This window comes from Eretmochelys imbricata, chromosome 26 (assembly GCF_965152235.1).
Source record: "Eretmochelys imbricata isolate rEreImb1 chromosome 26, rEreImb1.hap1, whole genome shotgun sequence".
In the NCBI taxonomy this organism is placed as follows: Eukaryota; Metazoa; Chordata; order Testudines; family Cheloniidae; genus Eretmochelys; species Eretmochelys imbricata.
Window position 1 is genome coordinate 3,148,087 of NC_135597.1, and position 17,876 is coordinate 3,165,962.

At 42.9% G+C, this 17,876-nt stretch overlaps 1 protein-coding gene across 1 annotated transcript in view; it reads right to left on the reverse strand.

Moving 5' to 3' along the window:
* Positions 1 to 17,876, reverse strand: part of KCNU1 (potassium calcium-activated channel subfamily U member 1) — an 81,993-nt gene that overhangs the window by 58,914 nt on the left and 5,203 nt on the right. The window contains exons 4-13 of the mRNA XM_077805541.1: positions 15,816 to 15,906; positions 14,136 to 14,247; positions 12,572 to 12,647; positions 12,129 to 12,204; positions 10,967 to 11,137; positions 9,207 to 9,298; positions 7,376 to 7,486; positions 3,357 to 3,462; positions 2,829 to 2,911; positions 734 to 803 (exon numbers count right to left, since the gene is read on the reverse strand). Of these exons, the coding sequence (XP_077661667.1) occupies positions 734 to 803; positions 2,829 to 2,911; positions 3,357 to 3,462; positions 7,376 to 7,486; positions 9,207 to 9,298; positions 10,967 to 11,137; positions 12,129 to 12,204; positions 12,572 to 12,647; positions 14,136 to 14,247; positions 15,816 to 15,906 (988 nt within the window). The remainder of the gene's footprint in view (positions 1 to 733; positions 804 to 2,828; positions 2,912 to 3,356; positions 3,463 to 7,375; positions 7,487 to 9,206; positions 9,299 to 10,966; positions 11,138 to 12,128; positions 12,205 to 12,571; positions 12,648 to 14,135; positions 14,248 to 15,815; positions 15,907 to 17,876) is intronic.

Genomic DNA, 17,876 nt, shown 5'->3' on the forward strand with positions numbered 1-17,876 from the left:
AAACACTGAGGAACCAAAAACCACTTTTTTAAAAAAATCCTGGCCTAGCTCCTACCGTTCTGAAATCTACCCCAGTAGGGATCCCACACCTTGGCATAGTGGATCAGACTAACTATCCCTCTAGTTTGATCACCCATATCTTGCTATGACCAATACTTGAAGCTTTGCTGGAAAGCAAAAATAAATCTCTGCCACCTGAGCAATGCTTCTGATGGGGACAGCACACAATGCAGAGTTAAACACTAAACATATATTTTTAAAACAAAATAGAACAATGCCCTTGTGATGACACACAATGTGCATGAGAAAAGAAGATTCAGTTATTATCATTTAGTAACACAGAATCATCATAGATTATGAGGGTTGGAAGGAACCTCAGGAGATCATCTAGTCCAACCCCCTGCTCAAAGCAGGACCAATCCCCAACTAAATCATCCCAGCCAGGGCTTTGTCAAGCCTGACCTTAAAAACCTCAAAGGAAGGAGATTCCACCACCTCCCTAGGTAACCCATTCCAATGCTTCACCACCCTCCTAGTGAAAAAGTTTGACCTAATATCCATTAATAGACACACTTGATGTGGTAGTAATGGAAGGAGCAAGATCTATGGGGTGAAATCCTGGTCTTCTAGAAGTCAGTAGGAACTTAGCCATTAATTTTAGTGGGGCCAGTCTTTCACCCATGATGATCAGCACTAAAAGAATAAGATTAGACTGACAGAGCTACTGGGCTACCTTTTTATGAGACTGGATTATCTGTATAATGACTCTCGTCTTTGGATAGTGATTCTTGACAGACAGCGCCCTGCATGAAAAATATACCCGTTGGTTAATGTGTCTTGTCTGGGTGAAATGCCCTCAGATTTCAAAGCCTTTACTGCAAAGCATAGCAAGAAGGGAATGGAGACCTGCCAGGGATACGGGATGTAGCAGCTGACCACAGCAGTGGAAGCAGTTGGACATTATGAAATCCAGAGCTGGATCCCATTGTTGTGGGGTGGGGACAACTGTGGGGGACCCTCCAGCGAAATGACAGTCACTTTCTGATTTTTGTGTGTGCAAAATTGTTATCTGAAAATAAAGTTCTATAATTCTGCAAAGGAATCATAGAATCATAGAATATCAGGGTTGGAAGGGACCTCAGGAGGTCATCTAGTCCAACCCCCTGCTCAAAGCAGGACCAACCCCCAGCTAAATCATCCCAGCCAGGGCTTTGTCAAGCCTGACCTTAAAAATATCTAAGGAAGGAGATTCCACCACCTCCCTATGGTGGAAACGCATTCCAGTGTTTCACCACCCTCCTAGTGAAAAAGTTTTTCCTAATATCCAACCTAAACCTCCCCCACTGCAACTTGAGACCATTACTCCTTGTCCTGTCCTCTTCTACCACTGAGAACAGTCTAGATCCATCCTCTTTGGAACCCCCTTTCAGGTAGTTTAAAGCAGCTATCAAATCCCCCCTCATTCTTCTCTTCCGCAGACTAAACAATCCCAGTTCCCTCAGCCTCTCCTCATAAGTCATGTGTTCCAGTCCCCTAATCATTTTTGTTGCCCTCCGCTGGACGTTTTCCAATTTTTCCACATCCTTCTTGTAGTGTGGGGCCCAAAACTGGACACAGTACTCCAGATGAGGCCTCACCAATGTTGAATAGAAGGGAACGATCACGTCCCTCGATCTGCTGGCCATGCCCCTACTTATACATCCCAAAATGCCATTGGCCTTCTTGGCAACAAGGGCACACTGTTGACTCATATCCAGCTTCTTGTCCACTGTAACCCCTAGGTCCTTTTCTGCAGAAATATTTCCAACCCCAGGCTTCCTCCCCACCCCTCTGTCTGGTGCTGGGAGAGAAGGTGGGCTTAGGGAGAACAATAATTTATAAAGTACTTTCCCATTGTGCCTCTCCCACAAATGATGTTTTCCAAATGTAACAAATTGATACTCCAACTATCGCGGGGGAGGCACTTCACTCCCTATTGAAATGCAGCCACCTCTGGTGTGAAATGAAAGGGTGCCTGACAATGTTATCAGACAAGAAGTGGAGAACCATATCCAGTGGCATTGGAACAATCATACCCAGAGGGGGTGCTGAGAGCCATTGAACAAAACTGCAAACCCTGTATATGATGAGAACCACTTCAAGCCAGGGGCTGCTACCACACTCCCAGCACCCATAGTTCCAGCACCCCTGATCATATCTGTATCCATTGAGAGCCGCAGGGGGGATTCAAGGAGGCAGCAAGTATTCTATGATTTATTTGTATTGCAGTAGCACCTAGGAACCCCAGTCATGGACCAGGACCCCACTGTGCCAGGCACTGTACAAACACAAAATGTAAACAATCATCTAGCTTGGAATTTGGGCTGGAACAGTACTTCTGTAATGATTCTGAAGAGGAGCAACACACCGATTGAACTACCAGCACCAGATAATACAGCATCTACATGCAATCTAGGAGTCTCATATACAAGTACTGACTTAGCCTAACCATGCTTAGTGTGTGAGAGCTAATGCAATCACTGCTCAAGGTAGTCCACCTGAGAGTGCATGACTGTTTCCTCAGGATAAAGGCACCGTTCCCCTTGAGAGCTGCAACAGTATTCATGAGGGTGAGAATGCAAAAACATCGTCCACTGTGGGGTTTGGGAGGTTAGAGAGCTGTCCACCTTCTTGGTCCTCTTACACAAAAGGTGATGTTAGGGTTCTGCTTGCAGAGAAACTTGTGACAGTGTAAACACATTCTGCTCCTGCCTATGTCTGCTCATTGTGTTTGCAGGTGTTAACATCACCCAGACACAGAAAGAGAATGCTGGAGGATCTCACCCTACCTCATGATATTGGAAGTGTCTTCAACATAAGGGTCCGAAGAGCAAGTATCTGCTAGGATCAGACAAGCATCTGCAGATCCCATCTGTTTCTCAGGAGAGAAAAGCAGAGTCAGGGGTTTGATTCCACATGGAGTACAATAATCCTCTGTGCTTATCTGACTTATTGTCAAGAATCTCTACTTTCCAAAAAATGCTACATTTCTTAGAATCATTTTATACGCTTCTTTTAAGGCCAATTGGTCCCAATTCGGTTTTGTCATTTATTTTCATTTTCCTTCTTTCCAAGTTTTAATCCATTAAACTCAAACATTTAGGATTAGATTCTTGCATCCTTGCTGACACTGAGTTGCACCTTACTCTGCAAACTGTTTCACTGAAATACGTGGGAGTGCTTGAAGCAAGGTTCTAATCAATGCTAGTCGTGGCAGAATCTCACCATTTGGCTGGCTGGAGCTCATGGCTGGAGTCTGGATTTTCAAAACTGTGACTCCTGAAAAGAAAATGGTGGATGGAAAAAAGGGGTCTTACCACAACTCTCTTCAGATCTTTATAGTTCAGTGCAGAGCCATGGAAGAAAGTGGTATAGGCAGAATAGCATTTGAATACAATTTCCAGCTCCAGACTAGGAAGAGTTCTACACGATAAAAAATTCAGAACAGAAGGAAAATGCTGATCAGCCCCTAATAACAATGTTCTTGACTCCCCTGCCCTCCCCCAAATGTGTGTTTATGTGCCGTTTTAAAAATCTGCTTAAAAGGGACACTGGCAGACCAGCTAAGGCACATAATTTAGGTTTTACACAGCCTAAGTGTCATGGAATTTAAGGAAGTACTATTCCACTAAAATGAGTGCAGCCGTACTTTGCAGCATGGTGGTACTGCGTGAGAAGCAGAAAGCAAGACTTGCTAAGGCCCTGATCCTGTAATCTGCATCCAGGTGGAACCATGGATCCGTTTCTTTCCTCCCTGTGGACTTCAGGTCACCTCCTTCCCTTAAAAACTCAGTTATTTTCCTCACTCATTTCCACACTGTCATTGACTATTACTCCAAATACAAGAGACGTGACCCAACCTTCCCTTGTAGAATAATAGATTTTAAGACCAGAAGGGAAGTTTAGATCATCTAGATCATCCTGTATAACACAAACCAGAGAATTTCACCCCATTACCTCTGTATTCAGCCCAATAATTTATGTTTGGCTAAGGCCAAGAAAGGCATCCAGTCTTGATTTGAAAACAAGGGATGAAAAATCCACCACTTCCCTTAGTAGTTTGTTCCAGTGGTAAATCACCCTCACTATAAAAAATTATGCCTCATTTGAATGTGTCTGGCTTTAAATTCCAGCCACTGGTTCTTATTATGCCTTTCTCCACTAGATTAAAGACCCCTTTAGTACACTGTATTTGCTCCCCATGAAGATATACGTACACTAATCTAATCATCTCTCAATCTTCTTTTTGATAAACTAAACAGATTGAGCTCTTTAAGTCTTTCACTATAAGGCATTTTTTCCAGCCCTCTAATAATTTTTGTGGGTTTTTTCCACACCCTGTTCGATTCTTCAACATCCCCCGCAAAATGTGGGTGCCAGAACTGCACGCATTACTCCAGCGCCAGTCCCATCAGTGCTCCAGAGACAAAATCACCTCCCCACTCCCACTCATTTTGCTCAGACTGTAAATGGGAATCCATTGTGAATCATGCAATACTTAATTTGCACGTGGCCAGCCAGAGAGAGATAAATATCTCCTCCCCCCGACAGACAGGAGTATATGGATCACCTTTTGGTGACCTGTCTTAACAGACCTAGAGAACATATTTTATTGTATATACATAACTCCTCACATATTTTCCATACAAACATGTCTATGATTATGATGAGCACTGTGACATATTTCAGAGTAACAGCCGTGTTAGTCTGTATTCGCAAAAAGAAAAGGAGTACTTGTGGCACCTTAGAGACTAACCAGTTTATTTGAGCATGAGCTTTCGTGAGCACAAGATCAAATCCGCACAGACACACCCCTGGAACCCCGACCTGGGATATTCTATCTACTACCCAAGATCCATAAACCTGGAACTCCTGGGCGCCCCATCATTTCAGGCATTGGCACCCTGACAGCAGGATTGTCTGGCTATGTAGACTCCCTCCTCAGGCCCTACGCTACCAGCACTCCCAGCTACCTTCGAGACACCACTGACTTCCTGAGGAAACTTCAATCCATCAGTGATCTTCCTGATAACACCATCCTGGCCACTATGGATGTAGAAGCCCTCTACACCAACATTCCACACAAAGATGGACTACAAGCCGTCAGGAACACTATCCCCGATAATGTCACGGCTAACCTGGTGGCTGAACTTTGTGACTTTGTCCTTACCCATAACTATTTCACATTTGGGGACAATGTATACCTTCAGATCAGCGGCACTGCTATGGGTACCCGCATGGCCCCACAGTATGCCAACATTTTTATGGCTGATTTAGAACAACGCTTCCTCAGCTCTCGTCTCCTAAAGCCCCTACTCTACTTGCGCTATATTGATGACATCTTCATCATCTGGACCCATGGAAAAGAAGCCCTTGAGGAATTCCACCATGATTTCAACAATTTCCATCCCACCATCAACCTCAGCCTGGTCCAGTCCACACAAGAGATCCACTTCCTGGACACTACAGTGCTAATAAACAATGGTCACATAAACACCACCCTATACCGGAAACCTACTGACCGCTATTCCTACCTGCATGCCTCCAGCTTTCACCCTGACCACACCACACGATCCATCGTCTACAGCCAAGCTCTGCGATACAACCGCATTTGCTCCAACCCCTCAGACAGAGACAAACACCTACAAGATCTCTGTCAAGCTTTCTTACAACTACAATACCCACCTGCGGAAGTAAAGAAACAGATTGATAGAGCCAGAAGAGTTCCCAGAAGTTACCTACTACAGGACAGGCCTAACAAAGAAAATAACAGAACGCCACTAGCCGTCACCTTCAGCCCCCAACTAAAACCCCTCCAACGCATTATTAAGGATCTACAACCTATTCTAAAGGATGACCCAACACTCTCACAAATCTTGGGAGACAGGCCAGTCCTTGCCTACAGACAGCCCCGCAACCTGAAGCAAATACTCACCAACAACCACATACCACACAACAGAACCACTAACCCAGGAACTTATCCTTGCAACAAAGCCCGTTGCCAATTGTGCCCACATATCTATTCAGGGGACACCATCACAGGGCCTAATAACATCAGCCACACTATCAGAGGCTCGTTCACCTGCACATCCACCAATGTGATTTATGCCATCATGTGCCAGCAATGCCCCTCTGCCATGTACATTGGTCAAACTGGACAGTCTCTACGTAAAAGAATAAATGGACACAAATCAGATGTCAAGAATTATAACATTCATAAACCAGTCGGAGAACACTTCAATCTCTCTGGTCACGCAATCACAGACATGAAGGTCGCTATCTTAAAACAAAAAAACTTCAAATCCAGACTCCAGCGAGAAACTGCTGAATTGGAATTCATTTGCAAATTGGATACTATTAATTTAGGCTTAAATAGAGACTGGGAGTGGCTAAGTCATTATGCAAGGTAGCCTATTTCCTCTTGTTTTTTCCTCCCCCCCCCACCCCCCCCCCCCCAGATGTTCTGGTTTAACTTGGATTTAAACTTGGAGAGTGGTCAGTTTGGACGAGCTATTACCAGCAGGAGAGTGAGTCTGTGTGTGTATGGGGGTGGGTTTTTGGAGGGGGGTGAGGGAGTGAGAGAACCTGGATTTGTGCAGGAAATGGCCTAACTTCATTATCATGCACATTGTGTAAAGAGTTGTCACTTTGGATGGGCTATCACCAGCAGGAGAGTGAATTTGTGTGGGGGGGTGGAGGGTGAGAAAACCTGGATTTGTGCTGGAAATGGCCTAACCTGACGATTACTTTAGATAAGCTATTACCAGCAGGACAGTGGGGTGGGAGGAGGTATTCTTTCATATTCTCTGTGTATATATAAAGTCTGCTGCAGTTTCCACGGTATGTATCTGATGAAGTGAGCTGTAGCTCACGAAAGCTCATGCTCAAATAAACTGGTTAGTCTCTAAGGTGCCACAAGTACTCCTTTTCTTTTCACTGTGACATAGGCTTTCACTACAGAAATTAAATGATATTCTCTGACAATAAGTAGATACCAGACCCTGTAACCCTTATTTTACCCCGTACCCTCTGCCAGATAGCTCCAAGAGATCCTTGGGTGGGTCATAGAGTCTCATATAGAGTGAGTCCAAAACGCAAGATACACTCAAAAAAGGAGAACATTTTTATTCTCATTAAACATTTAGCACAGAGAAGATTTTATCATAAAGCTTCCCAAGGTGGGAAGGTCTCATATGACTCTCCGCTCTTTCCTATTAATTAGTTATACAATGTGACTTCCCTTGCCCAAAGCCACCAGGCAATAAAAGTATCCTCTAGCTCCCCCAAACAGCTGTGCTTAGGAAGTGACTTTGAAATGTTTAGTGGGAATACTTACTCTCCCAGAAAGACAATCTCAGTGCAAACATCTCCTGTGTCCTGGACCAGGAAGTTTCTTAAGAAAGCTGTCACACTCTTCAGAGTGATATCACCGCAGACAACAATGTACCTATAGAAAGAACTCTCTGTCATGTTTGGAACCTGTAGAGTGCTTATTATAAGCATGACATTGTATGTAACAATTAATTAGCCACTAGATGTCTCTGTGTGCTAAACAGAGTTCCAAACAGAGTGTGGTCCTGGGTAAATATGACAACAAAGTTGGAAATCAAGTTGTGTGGAAGTCTTTTTGTTTGTATCTGTAGTTGTGATTATGATTCCATATATCATGATCCTGTAGGTTAGAAGGGTTATTTGGTAAACAAGGGGGAGATATAACCCTTTACAAGTATTCAAATGGGGTAGACACCAAAGGGAAAAGTTTAGGAAAACATTTAGGAGGAGTTTGGGGGATACTGAAGAGAAGTTTAAGAGGTGACTTAATCAGAGTCTATAGGTGCCTACACAGGAACAAGATATCAGGTAGTAAAGGGTTTTTTTAGTCAAGTAGACAAAAGCATAACAAAATCCAAATAACTGGAAGTTGAAGCTTGACAATTCTGAAGTGGAAATAAGATTCAAATTTTTAACAGTGAGGGTAATTAATCATTGCAATAATTTACCAAAGGATATGGTGGACTCTAATCAATTCAAACCTTTAAATCAAGAAGAGATGTCTTTCTCAAAGAGATGATCTAGTTCAACCACAAGTTATGTGCTTGATGCAAGATTACTGGGTAAAATTCTATGCCATGCTGGAGGTTGGCGTAGATGATTGCACTGGTCCCTTTTAGCATTAAAATCTCTCAGTCTATGAATGTATAACTAGGAGTGATGGGATAAAATTAAGCCAAAAACAATTCAGAATGGGTATCAGGGAGAAAATGCTACAAGTGATTTCTTTAATACAGTGCGATATTCCCCCAAGGAAACAGTGGGAGCTCCATCACTTGAGTCAGTGAAAAATAGAGTTGGCTGACAAACAGGTCAAGGCAAATTAATGGACATATTTCCTTTTTATTTTTTAATTAAAAATAAAAAAAATCCAAACTCTGAAAAATGTTGACCTACTGACAGTCCCCCCTCCCCTTGTTTTTGTTGATAATTTAAATGCCAATAACATTTTTCATTGTAATTTGAAAAATTTCAACCAGTTTTACTGAAAAATAGAATGGACTAAGCACTGAAGAATATACTGGAACAATCCTGCTTTATTTGAAAGGAATGGGCTAATTGAAATGATAGGACTCATCTATCTGCAATTTATACTTCCTCTCCTCTAGGCTATTTCTACACTACAGCCTCTGTTGGCACAACTTACGGTGCTCAGGGGTGTGAATAAACCACCCCCAAGTGACACAAGTTACACTGACATAAGAACTTGTGGGCACAGTGCTATGTTGGCAAGAGAGCTTCTCCCACCAACGTAGCTTCTTCCGCTTGTGGAGGTGGGTTTTTTATGCCAACAGGCGAGCTCTCTCCCAACAGCATAGAGCATCTTCACCACGCACACTGCAGCAGTGAAGCTGTATCCGTACAGCGCTGTATGTATAGACATACCCTTAGAAACAAAACTCACCCTGAAGAGAGCTGTTGTTGACCAGATGTGTACTGAGATACTTTGGTGACGAGGGCCAAGATGGATGGGTAGAAAGACAGAAAGTTTCAGGCTTTGGCTCAAGTTATTTTGGGAAGATTCATATCACTCCTTATTTCCTCTGATCTAATCTGTAACCTAATTAGTAAGATGCTCTTTGTTTTGCAAAGACAATATAAACAATCACACTTACTTTCTCCCTCTCACTACCTCATACGATTCTTGGTATTGTCGATTGCCACCAACGATATCCACAATTTCAGGGATAAAATTTGCAAACAAGACCTAAAGTGTCAAGAAATACAATACTGTTTAGAGCCATTTCCCATTGTCCAAGGGCAGTACTGGTTGCGTCCCCTTGTGGCTGAGTCTGGGGATTAGCTCTGTCCAGTCTGACACCCACTTCCTTTGGTCACTCACGCCATGACCCCTCTTACTCTCTAGCAGTTGCAGTGCTTCCACTTCATGGCTTGGCCCTCTGGCCAGATCACTGTACAGTTTTCCCATTCTTGGGTAATAAAAGTCTCACCAGACCAGCTGCCATTCCAGGCACTCTTCCGATTCAAGACTGTGCCACTTTCCCAGTGGCTAGAAAACCCGGCCCTCCCTTTGCAGCTTCCTTCTCCACCACCCCTCTGGGTAAACTTTTCTGTCAGGCTCAGAATCCCAGGGCTTCTGCTCCCCCTGGGTTTCCTCCTTCTCTTCTCACTAGGTCCAGAGAGTGACTGTACAGCTCCCCACTGCAACCCCCTTCTGCTCTCTCTTCCTGGTTTTATACAAGCCCCCACCGACTGCTGCCCAGATGGGCTCCATCTTCAATTAGTGCTTGTCAGGGAAGTCTAAGTCTCCCCCTATGTGCAGCCTACTAAGTTAATTAGCCCTCTTCTGAGCCATGTTAACTCCTTCAGGTGTTGTGTGGAGTGAACACCCCCATCTTACCCACCCATGTTAAATTTCAGACCCTAAGTTGTGAGTCATTATAGAAGCTCCCAATAAGGCTTGATATTTCTATAGTCATCATGAAGACTGGGGGAATGCCCACTGGTTACATGTGGGATACAGGAATTGTCTTGCTGGTTTCAGGGGTCCATTTAGCTCAGTATCCTAGCTCTGGCAATGGCCATGACTAGCTGCTACAAAGAGAAGTACAAGAAACCCTGCAGTAGGCAGTTATGAGAGGGGGCAGCTTCCACACGCCCCCACTATGCACCCCACACAGACACACACCCTCCAGATGCCTACTATACTGGTGGAAGGATGATCTAGAGGATAAGGTATATAACTGGGATTCAGATGACCTGTGTTCTAGTCCCACTTCACCCATAACCTCCCTATGTGATCTTGAGCAAATCACTTAACCTACCATTATGCCTCAATTCTTCATTTTTAAAATGGGGATAATAGTCCCTTACCTCATAGGTCTGTTGTAGGATTCAATTCATTAATGATTATGAGGTGATCAGATACAATAGTGATGAGTGACATATAAATAGATAAGATATTTTCCTAACTCTGATTAGTTCAAGCTTGTGTCCTGAAGCATGAGGATTAATATATTAAACACTTGCAATTTTTTTGCTATTAAAATCTGGGGTATCCTTTGTTAATAGATATGTATCCATCCCGTTTTGAATCCTCCTAAGATCATGACCTCTATGATACCTTGTAGCAGTAAGTTCTACTGACTGTTCATTGTTAGAAAAAAATATTTATTTTTAGCCATTTTATATTTGCCACCTTTGGATTTCATTGAATGTCCCCTGGTTCTTGTGCAGTGAGAAAGGCAAGTGAATGCAGTTCCCTGATCTACTGCTAGTCCCCTGCCAACATCTATCACAGTAGAAATGCTGGACCCTGAGCTTTTGTGTCAGCATTCAAATCAACTAACATCTTGTCATTGCATTAAACTCCAGGGAAGTGGCCGCTTGTGAAAAGGAGATAATGGTTTCTTACCAAACCACCGATGATGAAAAAAATCATGAAAATACGACCCAAGGACGTTTTAGTTACAACATCTCCAAAGCCAACTGTGGACATGGTCACCATTGTCAAGTATAAACAGTCAAAATAGCTCAGGGACTGGGAATTTTGATGGTGGACCCAAGGATCTCCACTGTTCTCCACCTGCCAGAATTATAAAAGGGTAGGAAATGGTTTGAATCCAAGATTTTGGTTCAGGTCCATCTCTAATTAATGAGTGTGTCATGGATATATTTCAGCCCAATCTGAAAGAGTCAATGCTTCTTGGAAAGATTTGGTTGAGTGGCAAATCTTGCTGCTGTCTCTCTCTCTTTATTTTCCCATGAATGAAACAAGCATTTTCGTTGCTATAGACTCTGCTGCTTATTTCCTAGCAAGAGTTATAATAATCCTTTGCCATTGATATCCCAGTTGGATGAGTTGCCTCCTGCCTGTTCCAATATATAAATATATAATAGGGCTTACCTCCCTCACTTTCATCTGCTCCGTGAGCTAGGGTTGGGGAACCTCTTTGCCAGAAAGAACATAAATGAAATTTGCCCTGTTGTAGCTACATCCACATAGCTAAACCCATGTAACGCCCTGATGCAGACATGCGACAGCAGTGCAAAATGGGGCTTGCCCCAGTGCAGATTAATCTGGTAACACACCCAAGCAAGTTGTGTTGGTATAAATTCTGCTTTGCTCAGGTACAACACATCTGCATTAGGGATTTGTGCTGATGTCTAAAGGTCTCCTACTCCTTTGGGAGACTAATTTCTGAATCTACCTCACCCTTGTCCCCTGCCAAGGCACAGCTTGTCACTGCGCAGCTAAGAAGAAACTGCTTCCCTGTTTGTTCTATATTCCATTAACGTTGCTACCATCATTTGGGGAGGTGGTGTTTCTACCCTTCCACTGATGTAGGCTGTCTACCCTGTGGGGTTATGCTGGCATAGATATGGCTTTGTAGCTATGCTGGTACAATCTCTGTAGTATAGACATACCCTTACAGTGGTCTTTCATACCAATAGCTACTCGTGTCCCATCTCTTCCCAGTAAAAGTCTACATTTCCCCAGCAAAATATACACAAAAAATATGCCTTAGCACTGTTTTATGGTTATCCAGGAAGGATGTGGAACTAACTGTACATACCAAGTGAATAAATCCTGCAGCTGTGAGCCAGGTGCTGAGAACTGCAGCTAACAATCTGGACAGCTTGATTGAATTACTGTGGACAGGAGGGGGAAAAGCTCATTAAAGACGTTGCATAAGTTATGTTAATATTTCAACCACCTGCATGACTCCATCTGCCTACTGCACCCAGCCTCTTGCAAGAGACCTCCAACTGGGCATATTATTTTTGATTTTCCTTTTTAATAGATCAGCCGGAGCCACAAGTTGGATATGGAATAGTTTGCACAGTTCAGATTCAGGGTCAGAGGCCGGATGCAATATACAGATCCACATGAAAAACTGGATCAGAATTTTCCAGCAGTCTATTACACTTACTTTCTCCATTTCCTAAACCAGCCAAAATACAGGAGCCAGGAGATAATGATAAATGGCAGACATCACTTGACCAGACTTTGATTTACCTAGTCCTAGTGATCCTGAGAAACTGCAATATTTTGGGAAGTTCTAACAATCTGAGTGCTCGCAAGAACCGCAAACCTGCAGGAAAACAGCAAAGGAAGAGGACAGAGAAAAGCAATGTCTAGCAACAAGACCACATCTCTGTGTGTGCATGCGTGCGCACCATGTGTGTGTGCACGCAAGTGCAAACACATATGCAAACTTCTGTTTTTATCTGTAGCCAATGTCATATCAAACTTGGCTCCAGGACCATGCACCTCTTGAGTTCAACTTAAGCCCTCAAGATAGGGCTTGTATTATACAAAAATATAAGGCCTGAAGTTCCCATATCTGTATGTATAAATCCATGGTACATCCACACCTTGAATACTGCGTGAAGTTCCAGTTGCCCCATCTCAAAAAACATACATTAGAAATGGAAAAGGTCCAGAGAAGGGCAACAAAAATGTTTAAGGGCATGGAACAGCTTCCGTATGAGGAGAGGTTAAAAAGACTGGGACTGTTCAGCTTGGAAAAGAGACAGTGGAGGGGGGATAGGACAGAGGACCTATAAAATCATGAATGGTGTGAAAAAAAGTGACTAAGGAAATGTTATTTACCCCTTTACCTAACACAAAAACTAAGGGTCACCTAATGAAATTAATAGGCAGCAGGTTTAAAACAAACAAAATTAAAGTACTTCTTCACACAACACACAGTCAACCTGTGGAACTCATTGCCAAAGGATGTTGTGAAGGCCAAAAGTTTATCCTGGTTCAAAAAAGAACTAGGTATGTTCATGGAGGATAGGTCTATCAATGGCTATTAGTCAAGATTGTTAGGGATGCAACCCTATGCTCTGGGTGTCTATAAACCTTCAATCTCAAAAGTAGGTGGTAGGATGTATTCCTGGAGGTTTCATCACATGACATAATCTTTAATTAAAGATTTATCTTTAATTCCTTGAGATTCCAGGACAATCCTGGAGGGTTGGCAACTCTACAAAGGGAGGACTGGTTGGCAGAGGGTTTATCACTCGATAAATTACCCTGGTCTGTTCATTCCCTCTGACACACCTGGCATTGGCCACCGTCAGACAGCAGGTTATCGGGTTAGTTGGACCATTGGACTGACCCAGTATGGCTGTTCTTATATTCTTATGTATTGTGAGGGCCTAAGTGAGATGTAAATGAGGCCCAGGCCTTGAGGTTTTCACCACAGAATGGGTATGGAAGTCAGTCCATAGTGGAAGCACTGTACTCTCCCATTTGAATGTCTCATGGGAGAAGCACCACATCCAAAGGCTCAGATGAGGGATGGACATGGTATTAAAAGCTAGACAGACAGATAAACCTGGCTGAAGCAGAACTTAAGTGGTGCATAGGCTTCTGCCAATTCTCTTCATGGAGGCGGTAGGGCTGCGGTTACCCTTAGGGCCTAATTCTGCCCCCACTCACACAAGAGCAGTTTCCATAGTGCAGGAAACTCAAGATAAGGAGATACCTTCACCTCTGCGAAGTAAAATAATCCTGAGAACAAGACGTGAAATAACAATGATGGGGAACTAAATCTCCAAGTCCTACTTACCAAGACAGTTCCTCTTTAAATAGTAGGAAACACAAACTGGAGGGATGGTGAAAAAATCCACAATGGAGTTGAGCTCGAGCCAGAAACTCAGCTTGTTGTTTGCTGCCATGAACTACAGAAAACAGGCAAAGTCAAAGAGCATGAGGACAGCGTGAGACTGAAGCACATCAGAGCAGAAAGAAAGAGACTGGTTAGTAAGCCCAGGAAGAGGCTTCTTTTGCCGAATGCAGCTAGCTCCGCTCTCTCTCTCTCTCTCTTCACCCTGTAGGCACCCAATGAACGTTTCCCAGTTTGTTTTAAAATAGGGTAGCTTGCGGAAAATTACTCCCTAGTGTAGCTGAACTGCACTGACTTCAGTGGAGAATGGAGTTACAACAGGAGGCTTTGATCCACCATCTCACAGTCATAGTGATGAACTCTCTATCTCCACTGACAACTAGTTACCCATCTTTTTTTCCTCATGGTATCTAAGAGCCGATGACACTGAACTAGAAAATTCAATGGTTGGCAAAACCCACAGCCATCATTACCCAAATCTGTCATAAGGAAAAGCCTATTTTCTAAAGACTTTGCCAGAGTTCTAATGCCAAAAACTAAAACAAAAGGGCATTTCACCTCAGTGCAGCCAATGGTATCTTAAAAAATGCACACTATGACCACTCCATGCAAGGGAGAATGGAGGTGAAATCTAGCTAATTGACTAGATGGTTTGAGGATTAGGGGTGAGGAACACATTGTTCACAGTGGGAGCTGCAAAAGGGCTTAACAATTTATCAGGCTGAGGAAAAAGACAGATTAAAAAGCAGAAAATTCTTATTAGCCTTGGTAACACTTGTACCAGAGCTACGTAAGCTAAGCTAAGGCAGTCAGATCTCATGCTTCAGAGCAGACATTGCTGTCAGGGTAGGAAGGAACTTTCCCTTAATGTACCAGACTGACTGTTCATTAAGAAATTATTCACTTTTATCTGAAACATCAGGTTTTGCTCACTGCCATCAATGGTCGGAACCAGTATGGCAAATCCTATGTTCCTAATTGGCAGCAACATGGTTCATAAAGGGGATACATCTATCTTAGCACTGATATGGCCCCTTCCCAACACCATGGTATCCAAGCCTCACAAACTCTAATGACGCTTGGTCTGCAGCACCCATGGAGGTAGGGAAGTATTTTTAGCCTCATCTACAGAGAAGTGAAATGACTTGCCTAAGCTCACTGAGGGAGTCTCTGGCAAAGTTGGGAATTGAACCCAGATCCTGAGACCCAGGACAGTAACATAATAGTTAGAGCATCATTCCACCATAGTTGTTAACTCTGGGGAGAGATTCGGATAACCTTGCTCATGGCAAATAACATCTTACTTCACTATTGGGGTTAGTGTGGAGTAATGTCCTATACAATGTGATGAAAAACCTAGCCCTTTGTAATGATGCCCTGGTATTAGGATGTATTCCCTCTTGCTATCAGAAATGTCCAGTCTCTCTTACATATTGGAATTTGAGACAAGATTCTGATCTCATGCCAGTTCCATACTAGTGTAATCCCATTGATTTCAGTTGAGTTAATTCCTGCTTCATATTGTGGTGAGAAGAGAAATATTCCTATCATGTTCCTTCATGCTGTTAAATTATTTCCAAGTACGTATTATTTTAACTCAGATTGATTGTAAAGTGCCCTTACCCGTAATCCGAAATAGAAGAGGAAGAATGCATTGAAGCTCATATCTACAGCAAGGGTGGTGTCTGCGAAAGACTGGTAGTGCTCTATGGGGCTAAGGGAGGAAAAGTCATCATCATTTGCACTGACATTGCCCTTTTCATGCAAGAACCTCCAAACGCTTGACTAACTAATTTATTAAACTCTTGCAAAATGCCTATGAATTAGGGATTATTCCTCCATATTTTTGATGATTCACAGCCTGATCCAAAGCATATTAAAGTCAATGGGAGTCTTTCCATTCACCTCAGTGGGCTTTGGATCAGACCCAAAATGAGACACAGGGGGATTAAGTGATTTGCCCAAGTTCACACATGAAATCAGTGGCAGAGCTGGGAATGGGACTCAAGATTCTGAGTCCCCTATTCTAATCCGTACTCCTCTGTTCTGTAGTGCCACCAGATAAGAGAGGCACTGGCAGAGTCTAACACAAACAAAGTTGAAATGCGTATGTACCTGTATGATGTCATCGTTCCATTTACACATTTAGGTCCTGATCCAACAGCCATTATAGCCAATACAGAAACTTGCAATGGACATTGATCTGGCTTTTATTTTGATTGTGGAATTTTCCCAAACCATAGGTTAAGAACACACCAAATAATTTAAATCTCTGCTTTCTCAGTGAATTAGGATGTGTAAACTAATATCAGGTTTGCATTAAGATGAGTGAGTTAGATTAAATTGTTTTTTGAATCAGGCAAGTTTATTGGACATGTATTTATATAGCATTTTATTAGACACTTATTTGTAGGGTATGTCTACACTGCAAGCAAAGGTGTGACTGTGTCCTGAGCAGGCAACATGTGCTAGCTTTAATCTAGCTAGTGCAGATAACAGGAGTCGTGAAGACATAAAAGCACAGGCTTCAGTGCAGGCTTGCTACCCTGGCTCCTCGACGGACTTAAATTCAGGTAGCTAGCCTGGGCTGAAGCCTGAACTGCCAGTTGTTACCCACCCTAACTAGCTTAAAGCTAGCCAGGGGTATGCCTATGCATGATACAATCACACCTTCACATGCAGTATAGACATGCTCCTAGCGTGACATCATAGCCCCACTGAAGTCAATGGCAAAGCTGCCATTGACTTCATTGGACCCAGGATTTCACCCTGAGTAAGCACTAGATTCTCACACCTGCTATCTCTGGCATGCCGTCTATGCCAGAGTTGGCTGTGAGGGCTGCCTTAGGAGCTTGCTGTGCACCAGTTGAAGACTCTTACATGTTGGGGGCATTCTTAGCTGGAGAGATCTAGTCAGCTAACCTGGCCTTATAGGTTAACCAGTGTAAAAACTTAGTTTACTTTCTAGCATGTCATCCTACTCATGGAGAGACTAGGATATAAATAAGAGTATGTACTTGTATGTGTCTTGTAAAGAAACTCTTTTCCCTCTGTAGCTACTCCTAACGGTTTGGCAGGTGTATGATGTCTTGGGATTAAACACAATATTGGATTGCACTTGATGTATAATTCTGCTTCTGAGGTTTACCCTTCCTATTTGAACACACTTCAGTTTGTTCCAAAACTTTTATATTTTATTTATTTTGTTTTAACATTCCAATTTATTTTCTGAGTGTTGCGCAACAGTCTAAATAAAGTGTTGAGAAAATAAACACCACTGTGGCATATTAAATTGATCACAAGGCTTTACATACTAAAATATTTTTTACCCCTGAGCACTTCCTGTGAGATATATGTATTTGGGTTTGCCACAGTATATTTCCTACTCAGTCTAGTTACATATTTTATTTCTGTCAAATTGTTTACAAAGGCCAGATTTTCAAAAAAGACTTCAACTCCCATTTGGGCACCAAAATAAGAGGCCAGATTTTCAAAAGAGCTCAGGATATTGGGTCCTGAGCTCTGTTGAAAATCTGGCCGTAAGTGTCAGAATGTGAGCTACTGAGTGCTAAGCTCTTTTAAAAATCTGGCCCCAATTGTGGGTGTTGAGCACATGGAGATCTGCCCCTAAGATCGTTTGGAAAATAAAAAAATGTAGCTCCACCAGGGGAAAGGAAAAAAGAA